Source organism: Mauremys mutica, chromosome 2 (assembly GCF_020497125.1).
Source record: "Mauremys mutica isolate MM-2020 ecotype Southern chromosome 2, ASM2049712v1, whole genome shotgun sequence".
In the NCBI taxonomy this organism is placed as follows: domain Eukaryota; kingdom Metazoa; phylum Chordata; order Testudines; family Geoemydidae; genus Mauremys; species Mauremys mutica.
Window position 1 is genome coordinate 156,734,087 of NC_059073.1, and position 26,185 is coordinate 156,760,271.

At 45.7% G+C, this 26,185-nt stretch overlaps 1 protein-coding gene and 1 non-coding gene across 2 annotated transcripts in view; one reads left to right on the plus strand and one right to left on the minus strand.

Moving 5' to 3' along the window:
* MYO10 (myosin X) overlaps positions 1 to 26,185 on the plus strand; it is a 246,042-nt gene that overhangs the window by 112,835 nt on the left and 107,022 nt on the right. Inside the window, exon 5 of the mRNA XM_045006733.1 lies at positions 23,105 to 23,292. Coding sequence (XP_044862668.1) covers positions 23,105 to 23,292 — 188 coding nt within the window. The remainder of the gene's footprint in view (positions 1 to 23,104; positions 23,293 to 26,185) is intronic.
* On the minus strand, positions 24,157 to 24,258 carry LOC123365458. The gene has a single exon (XR_006577595.1). It is a non-coding gene; the product is annotated as a U6 spliceosomal RNA (small nuclear RNA).

A 26,185-nucleotide genomic window follows, 5' to 3' on the forward strand; every position in this document is an offset into this window, starting at 1 on the left:
AAAGAGGAGACAGGAGCTTCTCTTTATCTCTGGTGGTAGGGAGCCCCATAGTTCAGGGCCCTCCATGCAATGCATTCTTCTTCTAACTGCTGAGAGTTGCACCTTGGGCTCTGTCTGCTGTAATGTCCCTGCTGATAGTAGTTTTCTTGGTGTAGACATGAGGAAGAGGTGGATCCTGAGGTAGCCAAGTCCTAGTCCATTGATGGAACTGAAGATAAGGAATTGGCCCTCAAGTGGATCTAGAAATGCACAGGGAAAGAGTGGGGAGCATGTGCCTCCTATCTCTCCTAGAAATGAGGTGAGTTGTCTGGTGTTAGATGAGCTGAAACTTAAATGTGGCTTTCTCGGACATACCCAAAGAGATCGCGTAACAGTAGCCCAACCTGGGGGGGACGAAGGCACAAGTCACCATGACAAGGGCCAAATCTGAGTGGAAGAGGTGCAGGCTCCTTGATAATCGAATATGGAAGGATATGTTTGTGGCTACTGATGCAGCTATATAGAGAGGAGCCTGGAAAGACTCTGTAGCAATGCATGACTTCAATAATCGAGGAACAGAGGTTTTGGATAGAGAGAACAGTTGTTGTTTCTGCCATTAGTGCTGTCTGTGTGCCCTGTGCAGGTCTGAAGCCTTATGAGGAAGCATTTAGGCAGGACACTAGTGGAGATCAGAGGCTGTTGAGGTGATTATCTCTACCTTCTTCATTACTTTGCCGGGGGAAAGCTGGGGTTCATAGAATCATAGAATCTCAGGGTTGGAAGGGACCTCAGGAGGTCATCTAGTCCAACCCCTTGCTCAAAGCAGGACCACTTCCCAACTAAATCATCCCAGCCAGGGCTTTGTCAAGCCTGATCTTAAAAACCTCTAAGGAAGAAGATTCCACCACCTCCCTAGGTAACCCATTCTAGTGCTTCACCACTCTCTGAGTGAAAAAGTTTTTCCTAATATTCAACCTAAACCTCCCCCACTGCAACTTGAGACCATTAATCCTTGTTCTGTCATCAGGTACCACTGAGAACAGTCTAGATCCATCCTGTTTTCAACTACCTGAAAGGGGGTTCCAAGCAGCTATCAAATCCCCCCTCGTTCTTCTCTTCTGCAGGCTAAACAATCTCAGTTCCCTCAGCCTCTCCTCATAAGTCATTGGGAGTCCAACTTTGTGTGTGAGCCTAAATGAGGTCAGACTCCCATATTTGAAAGTTCAGATCAGCACTCACAGTAGGTATGTGAATGGCCTTTTAAAAATATCTAAATGCCAGTATCTGCATCCAAATGCTAAATATGGACATCATATTAAGGTGCCCATGCTTGAAAATGTGACCTCTTTGAAGGGAAACCAGGAATTGAGACAGTCTTTCCTATAACTAAGCCAGCGATGTGCACATGATAAAACAGACAGTTGAAGGATGTAATTTCTACTTCATTTAAATGTTCATTTCCAAAAGTAGAAGTGTCAGGCAGTTCAGTGGTGTATAGCGGTTATGCTTGTTGCCATATCAAAGGGATAAATGTCCCCAAGCGCTGTTGAGACTGCCACTCCTTGGGTCAGTTTCAGTTAATCACACATCATAGAAGAGACTAGCTCCGTCTTGGGGAAGACGCCATAAACCACATCACTTGGAGTGTACCAGGGGACAGGACATTTAAATTATGGTGTTAGAGCTGACACTGAAGAGAGCTGCCTCTTTCTTGTCCCAGCCAGTCAAGTGGTTAGCGACTGGTCCAGGCAAGCACATTTTGTAGGGATCAGAGTAAGGAAGTTTTTTTTTTTAAGTTAGAAGATATCTAAAAATAAAATTAATATGCAAGCTCACCTCCTCTTCTACACTTATAAATACTGCATTATTCAATGTTGAAAGCATCTTCATTTGACTTGTTTGTCATTTAAACACAATCCATAAACACGTTTGATTTTTCCTTTTGAATTCAACTCTGAAGTAGGAATTAGCTGGTTCTTGCTTTGAAGTGATTATTTCTTTGAAGTGTGCACTTTTCAAGACATTAGGAAGCCATGAGTAGCTTATTCACTCTAACTTAAACAGCCTTTTTCTTTTACCATGCTTGTGATACCCAGAGTCAGGAATTCATTACACCAGAGGTTCATTACCTTGGATTTGCAATTTTGAATCTGTATTTCATTTTCTTAGCTCAGTATACTCAGAGAAATTCAGAGTGGGTTCTCTCCCCTGCCCCTCTTTTCCCCAGCAAGTGCCAAGGAGCAGTTTGTATGTCATTGCTGCAAGTTCTCATGTGAATAATGAGCTGAAGATTGTCAAAAAGGTCAAATAGTTGTCTCAAATTTGGCAGACAGTCTGTAGTGGGATTGCAGGAGGGGTGGGGTAGGTGAACAAAATGGATTATTTTCTAGCTCAAATTAAGACTGTAGCTGCCTGCAGATGATTGTAACCATATGTTAGGTTGTGTGTGTGTGTGTATACATAGTTCTTGTACCAAGAATTGAGCTGCAAAGTATTCCATCAGACAGTGGCAGTGGTATTTGTGAGCTCTGTTTCCATTATTTGTGCTTTTATACCTTCTTTTTGCTACCACTCATTCTCCATTAGATGAAGAGGCAAATGTATAATAACCTGGGATGAGATAGCAAAATCACTCTTAATTTAAAAAGCTCTGAAACTGGTACTTAGTTCCTTCCTGATTCTTTGTTTGATTGCAGAAATCTCAGCAACTTCATTGGAATCAAAACTAGTTATATGTCTTCAGAAAAGTATATAAAGTGTCTACAATCAGATTTAACTCTGCTTTCTTTTCATATGATTTCTTTTAACTGAGTATGCTCTGCTACTAATAATTCAGCCATCTAATTACAGCATGTTTTTCTCTAGTTTAATTCACAAGAGTTCCCTGAGGGAACTGATTCATGCTTGTACATAATAATCAATGATATAATGAATTGTCTTGCCTTTTTTTGTTTTTCATATTCCACTCAGAGAGCTTTAGCTTTAGCATCCAGGTCAGTAAACCCATCCAATCTATCTAGGTTCTTATATAGTGTCCATTACTATGGTATTTAGTAATTAACATTTCCAGAGGCAGCTGCCTTAGATTATACCAAAGTTTTATTTTACTCACAAAAATATCATTAGGTTTTGTGTACTAGTTGTGCAGTTGCTCTGTGCCGTGCCATGCCTGTGTGGCCAACAGGAACTGATGTCAGTGCATGTTACATGGGAAAATAATGAAACATGCTTCTGCAACTGTTACCCATCCTAAGGAATTCTGTTTTTTATTGGGTTTAACTAATGCACTATAGAAGCATTTGTCTGATATCCCCTGGCATATGTACAAGTTTAAAAGAGGTGCAGAGGTGAGCGTGAATGGGAGGACATGGTCAAAAAAATAAAATGGTGGTTTACAAAGCCAAAACCTGTAGTGATTTTATGCAAAAGTTTGGATGTACTAATTGCAAGCCTTTACGGTATATGTAAACTGCCCAAACACGGTCCTGAGCAGCTGCATGTAAACAGCCTTTGGGCCAGATCTTCAGCTGTCACAAATCAGCATAGTTTTACTGAGTTTGGTGGAGCTATGCCAGATTACACCGGCTAATGATATGACCCTTTGCCCCTAATTACACTGAAATTGGTGTAATCAGGAGTAACTCTCAGAAAACAGTAGAATTACACTGCTGTGAAACTCTTGTAAATGAGATCATAAGCATTCCTATATGTCAGTGTCAATTGCATCAGTACCGTTCTCAGTAATTTACAATAGAAGTACATGGCTGTTCTGTATGCACAGATTGGCCAGGTCATCAGTGTCTCAGGACAGATCTCTAGAATGAAGCTAATTCCTTTGTCTTGGTCCAGTTATTTGTAGAATAAGATGCACCATCCAAGCCAGTAATTGCACATTCCCCTGAATTGCTATTCAGTGTTCTGTAACTATCCCAGATTATCATTCTCCATGCAGAGACAATCAAACAGTATTAAATACTCATTAAATAAACTGCTGTTTATCTGGTTACTACACTTGAACCGCATATGTTATAGATATTAGGTCTCTACGTTGACAAAGTGGATTGCATGGCTTGTATTAGGTTCCGTCCTGTTGCATCACTGGGCTGAGATAGTTGTATCTGCAAGTTGTTCAGGTCTGTACTAAAGAGAGAGAGGGCATGTGTTAAAACTAGGGTTGTCAAGCGATTAAAAAATTAATCGTAATTAATCGTGTAATTAAAAAAATAATAGCAATTAATTGCACGATTAAACGTGCTGTTAATAATAGAATACCATTTATTTAAATATTTTTGGATGTTTTCTACATTTTCAAATATATTGATTTCAGTTATAACACAGAATACAAAGTGTACAGTGCTCGCTTTATATTTGTTTCTGATTACAAATATTTGCACGGTAAAAAACAAAAGAAATAGTATTTTTCAGTTCACCCAATACAAGTACTATAGTGCAGTCTCTTTATCATGAAAATGAACTATGTACCAAAAAAACCTGCATTCAAAAAAAAAAAAAAAAGTAAAACTTTAGAGACTACAAGTACACTCAGTCCTACTTCTTGTTCAGCCAATCCCTCAGGCAAACAAGTTTGGTTACAATTTGCAGAAGATAATGCTGCCCGCTTCTTGTTCACAATGTCACCTGAAAGTGAGAACAGGTGTTCATGTGGCACTGTTGTAGCCGGCGCTGCAAGATATTTGCATGCCAGATGTGCTAAAGATTCATATGTCCCTTTGTGCTTCAACCACCATTCTAGAGGACATGTGTCCATGCTAATGATGAGTTCTGGTTAATAACGGTCCAAAGCAGTGCAGCCTGATGCATGTTCATTTTCATCCTCTGAATTAGATGCCACCAGCAGAAGGTTGATTTTCCTTTTTGGTGGTTTGGGTTCTGTAATTTCCACATCGGAGTGTTGCTCTTTTAAGACTTCTGAAACCATGCTCTACACCTCGTCCCTCTCAGATTTTGAAAGGCACTTCAGATTCTTAAACCTTGGGTCAAGTGCTGTAGTTCTCTTTAGAAATCTCACATTGATACCTGCTTTGCGTTTTGTCAAATCTTCAGCGAAAGTGTTCTTAAAATGAACAAGATGTGCCGAGTCATCATCTGAGACTTGTATAACATGAAATATATGGCAGAATGCTAGTAAAACAGAGCCAGAGACATACAGTTCTCCCCCAAGGAGTTTAGTCACAAATTTAATTAACACATTATTATTTTTTTTTAACGAGTCTCATCAGCATGGAAGCATGTCCTCTGGAATGGTGGCCGAAGCATGAAGGGGCATATGAATGTTTAGCATTTCTGGCATGTAGATACCTTGCAATGCTGGCTACAGAAGTCCTGTGTGAACATCTGCTCTCACTTTCTGGTGACGTAAATAAGAAGAGAGCAGCATTATCTCCCATAAATGTAAACAAACTTGTTTCTCTTAGCGATTGGCTGAACAAGAAATAGGACTGAGTGGACTTGTAGGCTCTAAAGTTTGCATTGTTTTGTTTTTGAATGCAGTTATGTAACAAAAATAATCTACATTTGTAAGTTGCACTTCCATGATAAAGAGATTGCACTACAGTTCTAGTATGAAGTGATTTGAAAAATACTATTTCTTTTGTTTATCATTTTTACAGTGCAAATATTTGGTAATAATAATAATATAAAGTGAACAGTGTACACTTTGTATTGTGTTGTAATTGAAATCAATATTTTTGAAAATGTAGAAAAACATTCAAAAATATTTAATACATTTCAAGTGGTAGTCTGTTATTTAACAGTGTGATTAAAACTGCGATAAATCGTGATTAATTTTTTTGAGTGGATCACGTGAGTTAACTGCAATTAATTGACAGCCCTAGTTAAAACACTGCATGAAATATGCCCACACAGATCCATTTGACCCTATACTGGGCATTTTGTACTAATATGTACCATGTAAATTTTGAAAATGTACATCGAAGAGAACTCCTGTCACAAAGCATTAATTGCTCTTTGCATTTCCCATTTATTACTAGAAAACAGATTTTAAAAAGTGCTTTAAATCACCATAGACAAAGATCTGTACAAACACAGTGGATTTATAAATGGAATTATAGTAGCATTTGCTTTTAATGATCTCCATTTCTAGTAGCCATTCAGTTATATGGATCAATAATTTATTTTCCAAAGGCCAAGTGCTATTGATGCTGATGTATGCCCCTTTATTCCGGTGAACTGAGTTTTAAGGATCAGACTAGAAGTACACTTGTTTATTTTTATTTATTTTCAAAGTGCAGGTAAAGAAACTTACAACTTATAGGAGTGCCAATTAGAGCCTTACCTAGCTTGGTATAAAAATATGTAGCTGAATTCACGCCACACTTGTTACTGGAGATGGAGATTTTGCTGCTACTTTGTACATCCCTCAGTTGGGATGTTTGCAGTTGTTTTTGGATTTAGGTGTAGTGATGAGCAGGATATAATCAAAATGGGAACTGTTCAAATAGATTCTGATAACTGAGTTACATTGTAACACTTAGAAAATAGAAGATTACAGATAATGCTCATCACAAGTTGTGTCCATGCTGCATCCACTTGTTTGTCTGTCTGTCTACCTCTGTGGTTCCCATCACCATAATATCCACGCGTTGCATAAAGCATAATGTATTTATCCTCACAACACCTCTGTGAGGAGGCAAATATTGTTCCCATTTAATAAATAGGAATTAAGGCACACAAGGGTCTGATCTAAAACCCATTGAGGCCAATAGGAGTCTTTCTGTTGAAGCCAGTAGGTTTTGGATCAAACCCAAAGTGTCACAGGAAGTTTGTGACAGAACTGGGAAACGAACCAAGAGCTCTAGAGTCCCAGATCTTCTTAGAGTGATTGCTCATGTGCATTCCACAGTAGGTGTGCGTGCTCGCCACGTGCACTGGTGCTGGAAGTTTTCCCCCTAGCAGTACCCATAGGGGAGTGCCCTAGCGACCCCTGGATTGGCGCCTCCATGTCACGGTATAAGGGGTGCTGCGCTCTCCCACCACCCTCAGTTCCTTCTTGCTACCAGTGAAGGTGCTTCGGAACTACTCTGCTCCAGCTTTGCAGTAGCTCATCCCCCAAAACTGCTTGCTTGTTCAGTGTATGGTACCTGTAGTTAGGTTAGTTTAGTTTAGCGAGAGCGCCCGGGTTTTAAGTCGTGTGACACGTGTAGGCGATCTATGCCAGTGAGTGATCCACATGTGGACTGTTTGGGGGAAACCCATCTCAGCAATCGCTGCAAGATTTGCAAGTCGTTTAAGCCTCGGATCAAGAGAGAAAGGGACATTAGACCACTCTGATGGAGTTGGCGTTGACCCCAGCTCCAGCACGCCACTCCAAGTCGGCACCAGGCACTGCAGTGTTGGTGTGCGGCGACCCTTCGGTGCCATCAACTAGTCGGCATCGCTCCTCATCCACAGGGCATGCCAAGAAGGCTAGGAAGAGGCCTTCTTTGCCACGGCACCGGAGTAAACCCGGGACAGAGGCTAGACCCGTGTCGGGCAGTCCTCAATCCCCACCAGCCTCTAGGCCGCTGACTCAAGTCGAGCGGAGTAGCCTGGCCCATTCGGAGCAGGCCTCCCTAGATGTCCAGATGCCCTCCACACCGGAGGCCCTGCAGGCAGCCCGGGATGTTATGTCCATGCTGGTACCAGGAGCACTGCCGATGTCGGCCCCGTGCTCCAGAGGCAAGCCGCCGCTGGGATCTCCGCAGTCACCCCTGGCTCGGTACCGGGCTCGGTCGAGGGAACATTCCTGATGCCGTTCACCGCTCAGCGACCATTCAGGGCAAAGTCCATGTAGCTCGCCCTCAACGCCCATCAGGCTGTCTGGTTGGGTTCTGTCTGACCAAGACTCTTGGCACCACTCTGCCTTGAGGAGCAAACACCGACGGGACCGAGGTAGAAAACGCCAAAGAACATACCATCCATACCAGGGGTCAGCAACTTCTGGCACGCGGCTCGCCAGGGTAAGCATTGTGGCGGGCTGGGCCAGTTTGTTTACCTGCTGCGTCCGCAGGTTTGGCTGATCGCAGCTCCCACTGGCCGCAGTTTGCCGCTCCAGGCCAATGGGGGCTGCGGGAAGCCGCACAGGCCGAGGGATGTGCTGACTGCCATTTCCGCAGCCCCCATTGGCCTGGAGCGGTGAACCGCAGCCAGTGGAAGCCGTGATTGGCTGAACCTGCTGACGTGGCAGGTAAACAAACTGGCCCGGCCCTCCAGGGTGCTTACCCTGGCGAGCCGCGTGCCAGAGGTTGCTGACCCCTGGTATGGATGGTATGGTAGCAAATTGCACTATTGTTGGGCTGCCTATTAGTCCTTTGATTCAGTTTATTCATCCTTGTGCATATGCATGTGGAGATCGAATTTATCAAGAACTGCTAAGGGTTCCTTTTTATCAAAGGCCTTTCCACTTTCACCTTAGTAAGGTTTTGATTTTTCTGTATAGTGAAGTGATTCATAGATGTAAACACTTCTTGCTGTTATGGATTATTACCAAGTGTCTGGATACCAAATGGAAGTCTGGAGGCTATTTTTCCAACCGTGGATTTTGATGATATGATTCAGTGGCATTGTGTTTCTTACTGTTTACAATCTAGTTTCTGCTTCATTCTGATCACTTTTTCCAACTACAGAAGGAACTGCTGTACTTCTGCAAGTATACACTTGTATGATTAACCATTTATTTCAAAACTATAGTGGTATGTAAAAATATAAGTTTTAAAAAAAAGGTAACATAGTACAATTTTCAAAAGTGTCTAAGCTCACCAATAAGATTTAGGCTCCTAAATGCCTCAGTCCCTTTTGAAAAAGGGCCTTGGTTCTTAAGTCTTGGGTGCTGTAGGTTCCTGAAATGGTACTGAGCGTGGTTTGTCCTTTCCTACGATTGCAGCTAAGCAGTGTTCAGGACCAGTTCAGCTATGCCATTGTCCAGAATGGATTAGTTGTACTATAGTCAAGGTTATTGTAGTAATAGCTTAGAAGAACAGAGGAGTCTCAAGCAGCTTTCACATAAGCATCCAAACTTTCAACTTAAGTGAATCTAGCTGAGACTCTGAATCTTTTGTGAGTTACCCATCACCAACATGAATGTTTTTAGCATAAGACAAGCTGAAGGTTTTAAGAGTAAAGCAGGCAGGGTACATTTTACTGTCTCTGCTACATACTGCTTAACTGCCTCTTTTCCATACACTTCCAATTTAGAAGTGTTGAAAGTGTGAAAGCAACTAGATAACCTGAGCACAAACCAAAATCATTGTTAGGGCTGTCATTTGCCTGCATATGGGTCCACAGTCTGCCTTTTGGAAGGATGTAACTTTGTGTGTATTATCCCTCAGTTAGTGTCAAACTTTTCCCTCTGTTCCTTCTGTTCGTGTTTCTTTTAAAGTCAGTGGGAGCCCAACATTTCCATCTAAGGGTAGGTCTACACTTACCGCGCGGGTCGACGCGGAGAGTTCGACTTCTCGGAGTTCGAACTATCGCGTCTAATCTAGACGTGATAGTTCGAACCCCCGCGCGCTCCGGTCGACTCCGGAACTCCACCACTGCAAACGGCGGTGGCGGAGTCGACCTTGGAGCCACGTACTTCGATCCCGCGACGTCTGGACGGGTGAGTAGTTCGAACTAGGGTACTTCGAATTCAGCTACGCTATTCACGTAGCTGAATTTGCGTACCCTAGTTCGACCCCCCTTCTTAGTGTAGACCAGGCCTAAGAGAAGAATTTGACTGTTAATGTTGTTTGTATGTTTTCCCTTTGTGTGGATTTAAGATACGCAGCCATTTGATGGCTAAGACAGTTCAGTGCCCCCACATTATTCTTGGAACTGCTTTAGTTTAGTTAACTGATTGCCTTTTTACATGGCAGGTTTTTTCCCCATGATGGAAGTGAATTGGAGTATACTTATTCTGATTTGGGATTTTTAGTTTCTTTCCTTTTCACGGTCTGTCTACTAATTGCATAGTAAAAACAAAAAAAAATCCTTTTTTATAGAGAAAGTTTTAAAAGTTTGAAGAAACATGCAGAATATGAAAATCTATGTGCTGGCTTAGAAAATAACCTTAGACAAAATGAGAGCACAGAACTTCAAACTTTATGGTACCCGTAGAGTTCTTCAGTTCTAGAACTCTGTTCATCTATATTTCGTGTAGCAGAATGGTTTTTCATTTGCATGGGACTCTTCTAGGTGGCCAAGAAGCCTCTTGGTCAACACAACATTTGGCTACCTGATTACTTTTTCTGAATGTAGCAGTATGTCTGCGTTGGGGCAGGGCTAGGCGGTGTGCATGAGCAGAGATTGATGCCATGATGGGCTTGCTTTTGACCTTGCTAGAAAATTGCATAGGACTAAGCACTTAGCACAATGGTGAACAATAAATGTATCATTTAGGAGCGGAAGAAGAAAGAAGAGAAACCGGGTTTGTTTCATGCTAGGGTATATGTTGCGTGTGTGTGTGTATGTTTGCTCTTGATTTTTCTTCTTTTCAAGCCTGAAAATAATGCTGCCTCCACATCCTCTGCTATTGGGCTGTTACAGACCCTCACAGGATGGATGAGGAGTCATGTTCTGTATTATTGCATATAAAAATGAGCAAAATCAATCTCTCTTCCTGAATGATTGAACCTTTGTTTCAGAAGGTCACTAAAGAATATATTTTTTCTATCACAGTATTGAAGGGAAATTCCACTCCAGACAGAGCAGGTCCTTGTACTGATAAACTGTACAAGGGACTAATGGAGGATAAGGGTTTTCTTGTTTTGGTCATAAACATATATATGACCAAGGAAAAAATATATGGTGAGAACAGTAAGACGTACTATACTTGTATTGAGGGAAAGCTCACTTGAGCCTAATGCAGATGTCCCGATTTTATAGGGACAGTCCCGATTTTGGGGTCTTTTTCTTATATAGGCTCCTATTACCCACCACCCTGTCCCGATTTTTCACACTTGCTGTCTGATCACCCTAAATGCAGTCAACTTTTTCAAGGAGGAGAAAAAGTCCCTATGTAAATACACCTCTACTCTGATATAACACGAATTCAGACATAACGCGGTTAAACAGTGCTCCAGGGGGGCGGGGCTGCACACTCCGGCAGATCAAAGCAAGTTCGATATAACGCAGTTTTACCTATAATGCGGTAAGATTTTTTTGGCTCCCAAGGACAGCATTATATTGAGGGTAGAGGTGTAATACCAATATGACTCTCTGCAAGGTCTCAGAATTTAAGTTCTTTGCCTGGGGTGGTAGCAACACATTCACCCCAACATTTCAGCACTTTACCTGTTTTTCTTTTGAATTAGCATGACTTGATTGCTGCTGCTGCTGCTTCTTTGTTCTCTCTCACCTTAGAGTGCCTCATTCTTTGGGGTTTTTGGACTCTACCTCCAAGCAGAAATCACCTGGGTGTGCTGCTGCTCAGACTCTGGGCCCGGAATAATCTAAATTTCTCTATAGTCACCCATCACTGTGGAATCTGATATGATAAAATCTCTCTTCTTCCAGCCCTGCCACTGGGAACAAGCCTAAAGTTATCTTTGGGATGTTTTGGAGCTCTTTAAAATAAATATGCAGAGCTCAGTTCTTCCCCACATCTGAGCTCTGCTTGGCACAGGGAGCAGAAGGGCCATCAGGGAGATGATTGGTAGCTAGAGCAGCCAACAGGCTGCTCCAATATATGCCACTGAGTGGCCAGAGCAGAGCAAAAAGTACAGCCTAATATGCAAGAATGCTGATTTATTTGAGAGGAGGGTTATGGGAAAGCTAAGTTAAGGAGGGGGGTATTTTGCATTTAGTTCTGAATGGGGAGAACTGATCAATCTTATTTCATCAGGTGGTGACTTCTTTAATCTTGTTCTGGCTCCTAAAAAAGCGTGGACGCCTGTGGATACTAGTTTTCCTCTGTTTCTGTGTGTGTGCGTGTGCATGTGTTTTGCAACCATTGCTGGCATTGGCCCAATGAAAAGAAAAACAGAAAAATATTTTTTGCTGTGTTTAACAATAAACACTTTGATACCGTGAAGCAACCCAGATTTGTGTTTGTATGGATTGCTTGAAACACGTTGAGCCGAATGCACATGGTAAAGCCTACAAAAGCCCATGCATAAGCATGATTACAGGGTATGACATTTCCATAACAGAAATGGCTCGACTGGTTGAAAACTTCTTAACTTATAATCAAATTGATGTGCTAAACTATGGCTTCTAAGAAAGAAGCTTGGCCTCAGACATATAGCTTATAATTTAGGCAGTAAACTGGACTCAGTCCTGTCCAAATTAGTATGAGACAAGCTGAAATACAGGACATACTTACCACAGCATCTGTAAATCAAGCCAGTAGCATGCGCAAGAGCATTAAATATTTCTCTGTTTGTGATGGGCCAAAAAAAAAATAGAATATGCCAAAATGCAGTTGCATCTTGTTTTGCCTTTTGTGCTAATGTGTTTCATTGTTGACCTACTTGACTTTGCCTAGAAAAGAAAGCAAGAAAAACAATGTTAACCCCTTTTACCTGGAAAAAATTAAGGCCTTGTCTACACTGCCACTTTACAGCGCTGCAACTTTCTTGCTCAGGGGTGTGAAAAAACACCCCCCTGAGCGATGCAAGTGTCAGTGCTGTAAAGTGGTAGTGTAGACAGTGCACCAATGCTGGGAGCTACTCCCCTCATAGGGGTGGGTTTTTTTACAGTGCTGGGAGAACCCTCTGCCAGAGCTGGTGCTGCAACTACGTAGCTGGTTAAAGCGCTGCTGCGGCAGCACATTAACGTTGGTAGTGAAGACATACTGTAAGAAACAGTTGAGGAGACATCACGGCATTCAGTAAGCTCTTCTGTTCCCTGGATTTGTTTTTTGAATCTCTGAAGTTTCAGATTGAAAATGGACACAAAGAAGCCTGGCAGCTATTTGTGGCATTTCAGACTGTAAGTCTTTTAGTGCGATCACTGAACATGACCGAGGCCAATCTTGTAATGTATGCATTAGTTTAAAGGTGATGTGTAAAAGTTGTATAAATGGTGAAGGCAGAACAAGGTTAGGTACTGAGTGCCCCAGCTATGCAGGGGATTCCAGCAGATAACATTGTTTAAAGACCCAACAAGACATCTTGCTAAATGCCTTTTTAAAAAAAATGAGTGTACTGCACTTTCTGTACACAATTTAGGACACAGAGGGCCAAATTCATCCCAGTGAGGTCAATGGAGTTACTTAAATAGTTTGAAAAAATGTCTTTAGAAATGTATGCAAGATGCTCTCTTTTTTCACAGTGAAGATGACTATGTTCATATGTACGATCTGCATATCATGACCTGAAGAGGGGTATTTGGCCAAGAAAAGCAAGGTCTAAGGCAGTGGTTTTCAAACTGTGGGTCGTGACAGTACTGCAGGGGTGGGCAAACTTTTTGGCTTGAGGGCCACATCAGGGTTCCGAAACTGTATGGAGGGCCGGGTAGGGAAGGCTGTGCCTCCCCAAACAGTCTGGTCCCCGCCCCCTATCCACTCCCTCTCACTTCCTGCCCCCTCCCACTTCCCGCCCCCTGACTGCCCCCCTCAGAATCCCCAACCCATCCAACCCCCCCTGCTCCTTGTCCCCTGACCGCCCCCTCCTGGCCCCTGCCCCTAACTGTCCCCTCGGGACCTCACCCCCTATCGAACTCCCCTGCTCCTTGTCTCCTGACTGCCCCCTCCCGGGGATCCCCACCGCTAATCGTCCCCCCACGACCCCACCCCCTATCCAACCCCCCCTGTTCCCAGTCCCCTGACTGCCCCCCGCAACCTCCATCCCATCCAACCCCCGCCCGCTCCCTGTCTCCAGACTGCCCCCCGGAACTCCCTGCCCCTACCCAACCCCCCCCTCGCCCCCTTGCCATGCCTCTCAGAGCAGCAGGACTGGCAGCCACGCCGCCCGGCCAGAGCCAGCCACACCACCGCGCTGCCCGGCAGGAGCTCGCAGCCCCGCTGACCAGAGTGCTGGCAGCGCGGCGAGCTGAGGCTGGGGGGGGACCAGCAGGGGAAGGCCTGGGGGCTAGCCTCCCCGGCCGGGAGCTCAAAGGCCAGGCAGGATGGTCCCGCGGGTTGGATGTGGCCTGCAGGCCGTAGTTTGCCCATGTCTGCAGTACTGGGTCGCGGAATGTAAGGCACTGGGTCGCGGCGGCTCTGGTCAGCACCGCTGACCGGGCCGTTGTTGTTGGTGCTGCCGGCTAAGGCAGGCTAGTCCCTACCTGTTCTGACACCACGCTGCGCCCCGGGAGCGGCCAGCAGCAGGTCTGGCTCCTAGCCGGGGGGCCACCGGGCTCCATGTGCTGCCCCCATCCCGAGCTCTGGCCAATGGGAGCTGGTGGGGGAGGGCCAGTGCCTGTGGGCGAGAGGTGGACCTGCTGCTGGCTGCTTCCAGGGTGCAGCCTGGTCTGTGGTGCCAGGACAGGCAGGAAGCCTGCCTTAGCATCCCTGCTGTGCTGTTGACCGGGAGCTGCCCAAGGTAAGCCTGCGCTCCAATCCCCAGCCCTGAGCCCTCCCAAACCCAGAGCCCCTTCCTGCACCCCAAATCTGTCATCCCTGGCCCCACCCCAGAGCCTGCATCTCCCGCCCCGAGCCCTGACCCTCTCCCATACCCCAACCCCCTGCCCCAGCCCTGAGCCCCCCCAACCCAGAGTCCCCTCCTGCACCCCAAGCACCTCATCCCCAGCCCCACCCCCACCCCAGAGCCTGCACCTCCAGCCCAGAGCCCTGACCTGCTACCACACTCCAAACCCCTCATCCCCAGCTCCTTTGGGTCACGGGCATTAACAATTTTCTTCAACTGGGTCGCCAGAAATTTTTTTTTTTTTTTTAAATCTCTGGTCTAAGGCCTGCTCTGTGCTTTAAAGTTTTGCCGGCATTGCTGTGTCAGTTAGGAGTGTTGAAAAAATCATTGCCTTGATTAGCATAGATATGCTGGCAAAAGTACGGTTACACTGGCAAAGGAAGACCTGCTGGCAAAGGCATCATTTGCCAGTATAATCTGTCTCTACACTAGGAGGCTTTGCCAGTGTAGCTATAGCAGTATGGTGAGTGAAAATGGGGAGTAATGGGGATGGGTACACATGGAGTCCCTGTCTGGGGTGAGAATGGGGGAACCATAGGTGCTGGCTTGAAGTGCTTTCCATCATATACAGGGTTTACAGTTTGGTTCAATGGCTCTCAGCACCACCGCTATACAAATTGTTCCAGCCTGCCTGGGGAGGAACAAGAGGGGGATGAGGGGCACACAGGAGCCACTGTCATGAGGAGGTGCGGAGGGGAGTCCCTGAAATAAATGCTGGGGTGGAAGGGTGGTACACTGGGAGCTTGCGGGGGCGGGCAATGCAGGTGTGCAAGGAGCTCAGGCTTTAGAAGCAACAAAGTTTAAAAGTTGGACTTACCCTTCTTTGTGGCTCTATGTGTATAAAAAGGCTGAAAGGTTTTCTGAAGTGTTTAATTTTTTTGTCTGCTTTTCTAACCAAAGTTCTTTTTCTGCATGAGAAAGTTGTCCTTTTTAAAACTTAAATAGATTCTTAAACCGAGTTAGTTAAACTGTTGCAAACCGATTTCTAATCAGTCTTAATCTTAAACAAGACAAAGTGTCCACCCAGCTTTTTGCACCATTTTGACTAATGTTGAAAATCACACCCTGAGTTAACATATTTTGGGGGTAGGCAAGTCCTTAGACATATCACGCATGTCCACTCTGATCTTCCCTGGATTTGCTGGAGGACTTAATCTTACTGTGAACTCTAGCACATTAGCTGAAGGATTTGGGTGTTGAGTCTTTAACAAAGGTTTCCTTTCTCCAAGGTGTTAATTAGTCACTGAAATTAAGTGTTAGCAAAGCCAAAAAGAAACTAACAATAAAAGTGTTTTAAACGCCAACTAAAAATCCCTTCATCCCTCAGGTGCTCAACTTTCACTTTCTTGACTCTTGTTCATCAGTCTTCATAAAGCTTTCTGGGCTAGAAAGGAGCTAATGTAAAAAGACCTTTTTTACAAATATCAAAGAAATACTATTTCCCTCTTTCTGAGTTATAAAGAAGCAAACCCAATTCTCTTCTCCTTTTAAATGGACAGACTCCTTTTTTGATTTATTAATTATTATTATTAATTATTGTTTAACATTTTTATTGCAGTGGTACCAAAGCCTCCTATTAGGATTTGGGCTGCATTGTGCTATGTACTATTTTCTGACTGTTTTGTACTGTAAAGCAGATTATTAAATAGATTCGTAGCAGACATCTACAAAGAATGAATTATTGTTCTTGGTTTTGTTACTTCTTGCTCTCAGTGGCACTACAGGGTCTCTATAATAACTCTCAGCAATTCTGTGGGGATCTGCAGTGGGGGGTTGCATGGAAGCTGTTGGCCCTAAGTCTTTTATTTGGATAGTGGTTGTTTAATGGGAACGACAGACAAGTAAATATAAGCTTTCCCATCCAAGATGTTTTCACTGATTTATGAAACTTGGGCTTATGGTGGAGGCTAGGAGAGTGGAAGCTCCTTTAACTGTGTTTCTTTGAAACATCCTTTAACCTTTTCAGAACGTGAAATCCTGTGTGCTTGTTAGACCACTGGCAATTGTAAAAGCTGTCCCGTTCGTTATTCCCTTGTAATGTATGCATCACAGGAAATTAACTCTTAATTTTCAAAGTCCGATTAGGAGTTTCAGGAAATCAACAGAAAATGGAATTCATTCTGATTTCAGCAAAGGGGAAATGACGGTCATTTAGTGAGAACTGCCTTCCTTCTGGAACTGCTTTTCTCTGAACCATTGCTGCATGGTATTAGCATAATGAAGCAGTTGATACATATTTTTGACTATTGACTGCTTCAGTTTACGATATAAATGAGGGTTGGCATAGACATATGATGATTGATGTCAAACCCATGTAATAAAAAATTCTGCTCCTACTTTGTTGCACGTGCACCTCCACCCCTCACAGTCCTATTCACCAACACATTCACATATGCACACACAGCATTAGCAAGGAAAGGGTTGTGTCATTTCTAATTTTGCTTATTGTGATTCAGTTAGTGTAGTTCCCATGCTCCCATGTGAGCCAGAAAGTTAAGTCTTAAACTAGGATACAAGCCCATAGTAGTTCTGATCCATACTGTTTAGATTATGTAGGTAATGAAAACAGCCACGGTTATATTAGATGGGCTAAAAATTAGAAGTATCAGGGTCTCGGCTACTGGGCGCAGGTCAAGGCCTGGGCTGGAGGGGGCTTGATAATGTGGCCTTTGTTCAGTCTATCTGCTCAAGGCCAGAAGCAGAAGTCGGTACAAGTGTCACAGTATAGGCTCAGGTCAGAGTTCAGATGAGCTGCAGTGGATAGGAGCCAAGTGAGTCAGCCAAAGTAGGATTAGGGGAACAGAGGCAGGGCAAGGGGCCAGGAGCTGGGACCAGACTTGAGGCTAGGTGTCAGGAGCAGGGCTGGAACCAGGAACAAGGTACGGTATCAAGAGCAGTGTAGCAGGGTCTGTTTGCAGCAACTAACCAGGGGCCCGCCTAGTTGCACAGACACTCTTCACTGCAGGTGCTTTCCCTAGGCTTTAAATAGCATGCCTGAGCCAGTCTGGGCCTCCCTGGGTGGGACATCCAGTGCCGCTTGAGCCCATAGTGCTCATAGACTGGAGTTCCCGTTTCCCCAGAGCTGTCAGGTGACAGCATAGACGTGGCAGCAGACCCAGACCTCTCATGCTTAAGGGCATAAATCAGCTGCTAACTAACTGGGGTTAGGATTAAACTTCCCGTATGGCCAAACTCTTGCAGAATTGTCCGTTGCAGAGATTCTAGTAGTGCTCCTCTGAAGCAAATGGTCTTGGCTTCTGGTTTGTCATGAGACCGGGATGGAATGTTCTTTTATTTTGTTGTTACATTTTTGGTCGTGGGAGAGGTTTAGGGTGCATGTTTATATTCCATAAAGGTCAGATTAGTATTGATGTGGTTACATGGGGTCTCCTTAAATCAAACACTGAGACTCAGTAATGTGGTACGGAACTACGTGCATAGCTGTAAGCTTTATTGATTGTCTGAACTGTATTCACGCAATCCGTACTAGTAGCTGAAAATCTTGCCTATCCCAACCTATGCTGGAATCTGTATAAAACCTCTGAGAGATTCTCCAGGGGATGTTTCCTCTTTGATTATTCCAAAATCCTAGAGGGGATGCCCCCAGTAGATTACAGTGATGTTAATGCAATTCTGTAACACGACTAATGTTATTATTATCTTACATTTAGCTTGTGCCTTTCCTCTAGATGTCATGTGCCCTAACGACAGTTGCATGGCATGGGAATTTTTGTAAAACCAATGGATTATAAGTACACAGATTTGTAAAATATCCACAGGTTATAATGTGGAATATTGTTCCCCTAACAATGCATAATAAAGCTGTCATAACACCAAGGACATTCTAGTGACATTAGAAAACAGAAGCTCAAAGCATCTGCTTTTATTAGGCCCACTGTATAAAAATGAAGGCAAAAGGATTGCAGGAGAGGGAAATACGAGTGCAAGAGAACAATGGGGGATGAGAGCACATACTAAGAAGAGCTTGAGGTAAGGAATGTGAGTACTAGGGTGAGATGGGAGGGAATGAAGGAAAGAACAAGAATATGTAAGGATGACAGAGCAGACCTTGGGAAAGGGAAACTTAGGTTAGTACATTTTGTTAAATTGAATCATGTTTTCAAAGCTTGTTAGAAAGGGGAATTGAAGGGACCAAAGAGCCTGAGGCTACTCTCCTGGGGCATGTAGTGCGAGCCTGGTGGGGAAGGTAGCAACAGAGCAGCACTTTTTTAATCTTTCCCAAGTCAGGCACTGAATTAATAGAAATAAGGTCCCAACTCTGCAATGAGCTCCACACAGGTAGACTCCTGTTGACTTCATGTAGACACAGTTCTGCTCATGAGGTGCTTGTTGCAGGATCAGGGCCTTGCTATGCAAAAGGTGAGTACAGATACTTTCTAAGTGTCCTAGGTCCAACTCTTCTCTTACACCAGTGCCCAGCCAGACCACCTTCTTTGAAAACAGGAATTTGGCCCCTGAATCTAATTTCTAAACATCCCTCAAACCAATGACTAGCAAAATGTAAATCAGAATACCGTGCTCAACAATGAGTGAGTACATGCTCCAGAAATATATTCCAAATGAAGCAGCTCCCCGGATGGGGTGAAATGCTCCTGCCCATTTTAACTCAACTTTATTTGAGGGGCCTGCTCACTGACAAGCAGACGCCTGTTTGCTCTGCCAGTTGGGAGGAAAGTATCCTCCATAGCTCTTCATTTTGTGTGTGTGTGTGTGTGTGTGTGTGTGTGTGTGTGTGTGCGCGCACAAGCAAGCGCATGCATATGTGTATGGATAGGTTTAATTGGAATCAGGATGCACATTCCTGTCTAAAATATGCATTAGACCAGGGATCGGCAACCTTTGGCCTGCGGTCCACTAGGGTAAGCACCCTGGGCCAGTTTGTTTACCTGCCACATCCTCAGGTTTGGCCGATCATGGCTTCCACTGGCCGCAGTTCGCTGCTCCAGGCCAATGAGGGCTGTGGGAAGCGGCAGCCAGCACATCCCTCGGCCCGCGCCACTTCCTGCAGCCTCCATTGTCCTGGAGTGCCGAACCGCGGCTAATGGGAGCCGCAGTCGTCCGAACCTGCGGATGTGGCAGGTAAACAAACTGGCCCGGCCCGCCAGGGTGCTTACCCTGGTGAGCCGCGAGCCAAAGGTTGCCGATCCCTGCATTAGACATTGTGAAGATATGCAAAATGTTAGGTAGACTTAGCAGGTAGCAGTGATTTGTGTATGAGTGAGTTTCATGGTGTGGGGGAGCAGGAGAAGTATATTTGGCTACTTCATACCCTGTTTGCAACCTTGAGAAGGATAGATATGATATAAGGTTTGCCCTGAAACTATAGAGGAGTCAAAGAAAAAAGAAGAGGCAGTAAGGGCTTATTTACACAGGGAAGTTAATTTGGAGTAAGATGGGGTGTGAATTTAATGTGCAGTAGCTATTCCTGATTGATTTGTGTGGAAGCTCTTATTCCGGAACAAAAGTGCCTTATTCCAAATTAGCATAATCCAAAACGGATTAAATGTATTCAGCATATAGTATGGTTATTCTGAAATAAGGATGTCCACACAATCAGTTAATCAGGAATAGCTGTTCCAGAATACCTTCCGTTGTAGCAAAGCGCCACCCCCCCCACCTCCCCAAATACTTAAATGCCTGTCTTTGGGCCTGCGCTAGCACATGGGTGACTGGCACAGCAAGTGATGCTTCTCTCTCAGTATGGTTGTGGGGTTTGGCACTGTGGACGGTTCAACCGAGTCCTCCAACTGTTTTACGGACCCATGCGTAGCATAAAATGTTAACAGATGAGATTTTAGCTCTCCAAAAGTGTGTGTGAAACAAGCTTTTGTTAGTCTTTGTTGACATTTGCATGCAGTTATAATGGTGCCCAAATGTGCAAGGCAGGTGGAAACGTTTAACAGGCTGCTGCTAGTATCAGAGCAAGACACAGACAACATACTGTCATGGGCGCCAACTTATATGGGCTCCTGGGGCTTTAGCCCCAGGAATATTCACAAAGAGGGGCTCTGCTCCAGCAATATTTGGAGCTAGGTTTCTCCCCTGCTCTGCGCTGCCGGCAGCCCAGAGCCTTTTAAATCCCAGCCGCCGCAGGGAATCAGAGGGCTCTGGGCTGCCCGCTGCGGCGGGGAGCCCAGAGTCTTTTAAATCCCAGCCGCGGCCGGGAATCAGAGGGCTCTGGGCTCCCTGCCGCGGCGGGCAGCCCAGAGCCCTTTAAATCCCAGCCGCGGCTGAGATTTAAAAGGCTCTGGGCTCCCCGCGGTTGCAGGCAGCTCAGAGCCCTCTGATTCCCGGCCACGGCTGGGATTTAAAAGGCTCTGCGCTCCCCGCCGCAGCGGGCAGCCCAGAGCCCTCTGATTCCCGGCCGCGGCTGGGATTTAAAAGGCTCTGCGCTCCCCGCAGTTGCAGGCAGCCCAGAGCCCTTTAAATCCCAGCTGCGGCTGGGATTTAAAAGGCTCTGAGCTCCCTAGAGCCCTTTAAATCCCAGCAACGGCTGAGATTTAAAGGGCTCTGGGCTTCCCGCGGTTGCAGGCAGCCCAGAGCCCTTTAAATCCCAGCCGCGGCTGAGATTTAAAGGGCTCTGGGCTCCCCGCCGCAGCGGGGAGCCCAGAGCCCTCTGATTCCCGGCCGCGGCTGGGATTTAAAAGGCTCTGGGCTCCCTGCCGCAGCGGGCAGCTCAGAGCCCTCTGATTCCCGGCCGCGGCTGAGATTTAAAGGGCTCTGGGCTCCCCGCCGCAGCGGCCAGCCCAGAGCCCTCTGATTCCCGGCCGCGGCTGGGATTTAAAAGGCTCTGGGCTCCCCCGTGGTTGCAGGCAGCCCAGAGCCCTCTGACTCCCAGCCGGGGCTGGGATTTAAAAGGCTCTGGGATCCCCGCGGCTGCCAGCAGTCCAGAGCCCTTTGAATCCCAGCCCCTGGCCGCTGATTGCCCCCTCCCCAGACCTCTGCCCCAACTGCCCCCCAGGACCTCTACCCCCTATCTAAGCACCACTGGTCCTTGTTCCCCGATTACCCCCTCCCGAGACCCCTGCCCCTAACTGCCCCTTGGGACCTCAGCCCCTATCTAAGCCTCCCTTCTCCTTGTCCCCAACTGCCCCCTCCTGAGACCCCACCCAACTTCCCCCCCAGGACCGCACCTCCTACCCGTCCCCTGATAAACCCCCTGGACTCCCATGCCTATCCAATTGCTGCCTGTCCCCTGACTGCCCCTTCGAACCTCTGCCCCATCCACCCCCCCCGCTCCTTGTCCCTTGACTGCCCCCCGGAACTCCCTACCTCTTCTCCAACCCCCAAACCGCTTACTGTGCCACTCAGACCAGCGTATCTGGCTCCGTGCAGCTCCAGACAGTTGCTGCCATGCTCCCCCATGGAGCCCACAGCCCTCTCCCACCCCCAGCACCTGCCTTCCAGATTTGAACACCTCAAAATTCAGGAGTGCTCAAGCTCGGTTTGGGCAGCTTTTACTTCATTTCTCCCAAATAAGTTTCCCCTGCAAGGTGCCAACTGAAGGTGTTGGAGAACAGAGAGATCGGGTGGCCTCCTAATGCCTGGAAAAGAGACAAAGGCCGGAGGAGGGAGTGTCAGTGCCTGTGCGGACTTCTGGGAAGTGCACGGTGTGGAAGGGGATGCTGTGATGCTTTGGAACAACTCCATACAAAGCCAGTCAGGACTCTGGGGGAGCCTCCTCTCTCGGAGCAGACTGTCTCCAGGGCAAGAAGCTTACACCTTCCTGGGTCTGACCTCAGAGCATTCAGCACGCCCTTCCACATCATGCACTTTCCACAGCGAGTCTGCCCAGGCTGGTCCTGGGGCAACCAGAGGTCGCTGCACCCCAACTCCGCAGTCAGATGTGACTCTCAGCCAGACAGTAAAACAGAAGGTTTATTAGATGACGGGAACACAGTTTAAACAGAGCTTGTTGGTACAGAAAACAGAACCCCTCTGTCAGGTCCATCTTGGGGGGCGGGGAGCCCAGAACCAAGTTCTGGGTCTCTCCCCATTTCCCCAGTCAGCTCCAAACTGACACTCCCTCCTCTGGCCTCTGTGTCTCTTCCGGACAAGGAGGCCACCTGATCTCTTTGTCCCCAACACCTTCAGTTGGCATCTTGCAGGGGAAACTGAGGCACCCACACAGTATTCAGAGAAAATATTAAGAACATTCCCACTTCATCACAACAGGTGCAACAAAATATAATACTGTATATTGAAGTAGGCAAGTGCTGCTTCTGACTTTCCACTTTTAATTGACCCTTGTAATCTTGTGGCACTGACGCGTTGTAGCTTCATTTTATATCGGCTTACAGGGCGGGAGCGGGGGGGCACCACCATTTTGGGCCCCACCAAAAATTATACAAACCTGCCGCCTATGCATACTGTACACCTATATCAGATAGTGCCCCTGCCATGTGCCAGGCATTTGCAAACATAGGGTAAGTTGCTCTTTCTGTCTCCAAAGAACTCCCTGTAGATCCTTAACATACATAGTTAACCCAGAGATCCTGTTTTGTGTGCCTTTGCAGACCTATATCGGCTCCATTGTTGCCTCTGTGAACCCCTACAAGACCATTCCGGGACTCTATGGCCGCACTGCAGTAGAGCAATACAGCAAGCACCACATGGGGGAAATTCCACCTCATATCTTTGCTGTCGCTAACGAGTGCTACCGCTGCCTATGGAAACGTCATGACAACCAGTGTGTTCTCATCAGGTAAGTGGCTACTGCATTCATTATTCCTAGTCCTGCCGCTGAGCTTTAAAGGTAAATTGAAAATGAATGCTTGGAATGCCAGGGGGAAAAGCACAGAGGAAGAGCATGCTCTGACCCTTTCCCCTAACCTCATTAATCGTTAGATTTGTGCAGATGTAGAATTACTACGTGATCCTAATCAGCCCTTGAAAGACAAGGCATTTTTTGCTTATATATGCCCAGCAGTCATTTAATGAAAAGATGTCTGAACTCCACACACTTTTTGACTGTTCGCTTACTTCCTTATTTTGCTCTAAATGCGTCACTTTTTCCATTGGCTTCTGCTTCACTGTGCAGTGTGATAATTTGTCATCACTAGTCTTGAAAATTGAATGCATCAAAAAAAGAATGTCAGTGAACCTATAAATAATAATAATGAAGTCCTGCCAACTCATTGGCTATTTAATTCAGTGTAATTAATTTTTCTTGTTTCTCCTATTGTTTAACCTGATTATGCTTTAGTTTGATGGAGCTATAATAGCTTCCCCTGTGGTCTGCTGTTTGCTGGTGTTCAGAACGGCAGCTGGCACTTCAGTAGCGCTCAGTCGCAGTTCAGACCCTGCTTCCCCCTTGTTGCATGGGAGAAGTTCAGTGAGCCAGCTCTTTCCTTGAGGCAGATCACTTCCCCTGCTGACTGAGGGTGAAGCTAAGGCTCCGCCTACTCCGTGCCCCTGCTTGCCCATTCTCCACACACCTATGCAGGACGGAGAACAGCAGCCTGGTGGCAGCTGCCTCCCCGCTCTTTGCAGGGTTTAGTGATATGGATAGCCTGCATGCAGGAGCAAGAGGCTCCTCACACCCCCTTACATCCTCTACCTAGCTAGGCTCATGACTGAACGCTTCATGAATTTGCATGTCATCCTTGCGCAGGGGCCATGCTAATCTTCTCTGTATCATTCCAGTTTTAGTATATGTGCTGCCGAGCCCCCATTAATTAAGCCTCACAACCTCGTAATGTAAGTAGCTTATTCATCTTGTAGAGGAAAAAATAAAGACATAGTAAAGTCAAAAGATGTGTCCGGGATGACCACTGAAGTTACAAGTAGCAGAGTGGGGACTAGAACCCTGGAGTTTTGATTTTCCTCTGCTCTAACCATGAGAAAACACAGCTTTCCGTGAGATTAATGTAAACTGCTGATGTAAACCCCTCTGAAGCAGAATTATTAAAGCTCACGGGTCATTGGATTTCTTCCTCTCTCTCTCTAGTTTATCTTGCTCACTTTCTTAGAGGAAAACAACCTTTTGAAACAAAAATGATTTCTAGGTTAAGCTGTGGAAGAAGATCAGTTGAAAAGGACAGGTCCCCCTTCCAGGATGGACCCTGGAAATAGAGGCATATCACTCCTAATCCAAAAGAGAGGCTGCCTGACCAATATGTTGGAGGTGGGGGGGTAGTTCAGACAAGTAAGATACCACAGGGCCTGACCATGATCTCTGGAAATGAAAAGGTTCCAGTTTTTGTTAGAGAGGAGATTTGAGGCTCAGACAGCATCTTTCCTCCCTCCAACTCCACAAAAAGCCCTTCAAGTGTGGAGCTCTACTATTGTAAGGGGCATGGCTGGGTTTAGAAGGGATGTGGCCAAGTGAAAGCCACTCTGTGGCATCATTTCCCTCCCACCAGCAGAGGTTTTCCCACATAACCAACACTGCTGATCAGTATCCTCTTTTTCTTGTGAAGGGCATGAGCTGCCACATGTAATTCAGAGCCATGCTCTTGCTGGGAATGTAAACCCGATTGAATTATGTTGCCCCTTAAATGTCACTAAAAAGCTCTTAAATACCAATCCCAGCACCCCCCTCCCACACAAAGGCTGCCTAGTAACAGTGCCAGTTTGGCTGACTGCATGTTTCAAACATGGGCTGAGAGAATCCCATTTCTCTTTGGACTGTGTAATGTTGAGTCCAGATGGTACCTCTTAAAGCAATAATATACAAAAAGGTCTCTGTCGCTGAATATGAAACTGGAGTCAGATGATTTCATGGCATACTATCAGAAAATTGCTTGAATACAGCCTGTTTGCTCTGAAACGCGGAATGTGAAGCCACCTGTGGAACCAGCGTAGTGGCTACTGGTATGACGTCCACTATTTATTAATCCCGTTCCATGCTCTTTTGTGTTGAGACAAGAGGCACCTTTCTTCCAGCTCTTCATATGCCCCTGAGAGGAATGCTGGGTTTTGTCATAACTAGGAACCACAGCACTGGTGAAAAGAGTCGGTATATGTAAGCAGTTTCTATAGAGTATTAGCATAGTGAGGGACAGGGAAGGGCTTTTGCCAGAAAGACATGGGCATGGGACAGAATCCTACACTCTGTCAAATACATCTGGCTTACAGACCAAGACAGTGGGAAATCCTTTTACATTAGTCATAGTAATTACTTGGCTTCACAAAAGAGTTGATGAAGGATGACCTACGTCATATTGTCATTGTGTTCATATTGGCAGTAACTGATTTGATGCCAGATACAGTAGAAACATTGTAAGTCAACGGTTTTAGCATTTTGAAAGCATCCCCACTAGCATCACCAGTGTTTGTGACAAACCTGATTAATTTACTTGTTCAGCTGACTTTTAAACAAATGTGTCTCAAATCTTGTCTCTGTTGATTTACACTTGTTTATTCGTTTCATTTTTCTTGTTCACTGTCCTCTCATTTGGTCGTGTGTGTGCTCTGCCGTGGGTGCAGCTAATGTTTTGGTTAACATCTGGCCTGATAACTGTGCAAATTGTTTGGAAGAGGTGTGCTACTGGGACCCTCTATCTAAGACGCTGGGGAAGACTTCCTGTGTAATAGCTGAGGAGGTGATCAGAATCATGCCTAACTGTGACACTTCCTTTGGGTGCCCAGGACCG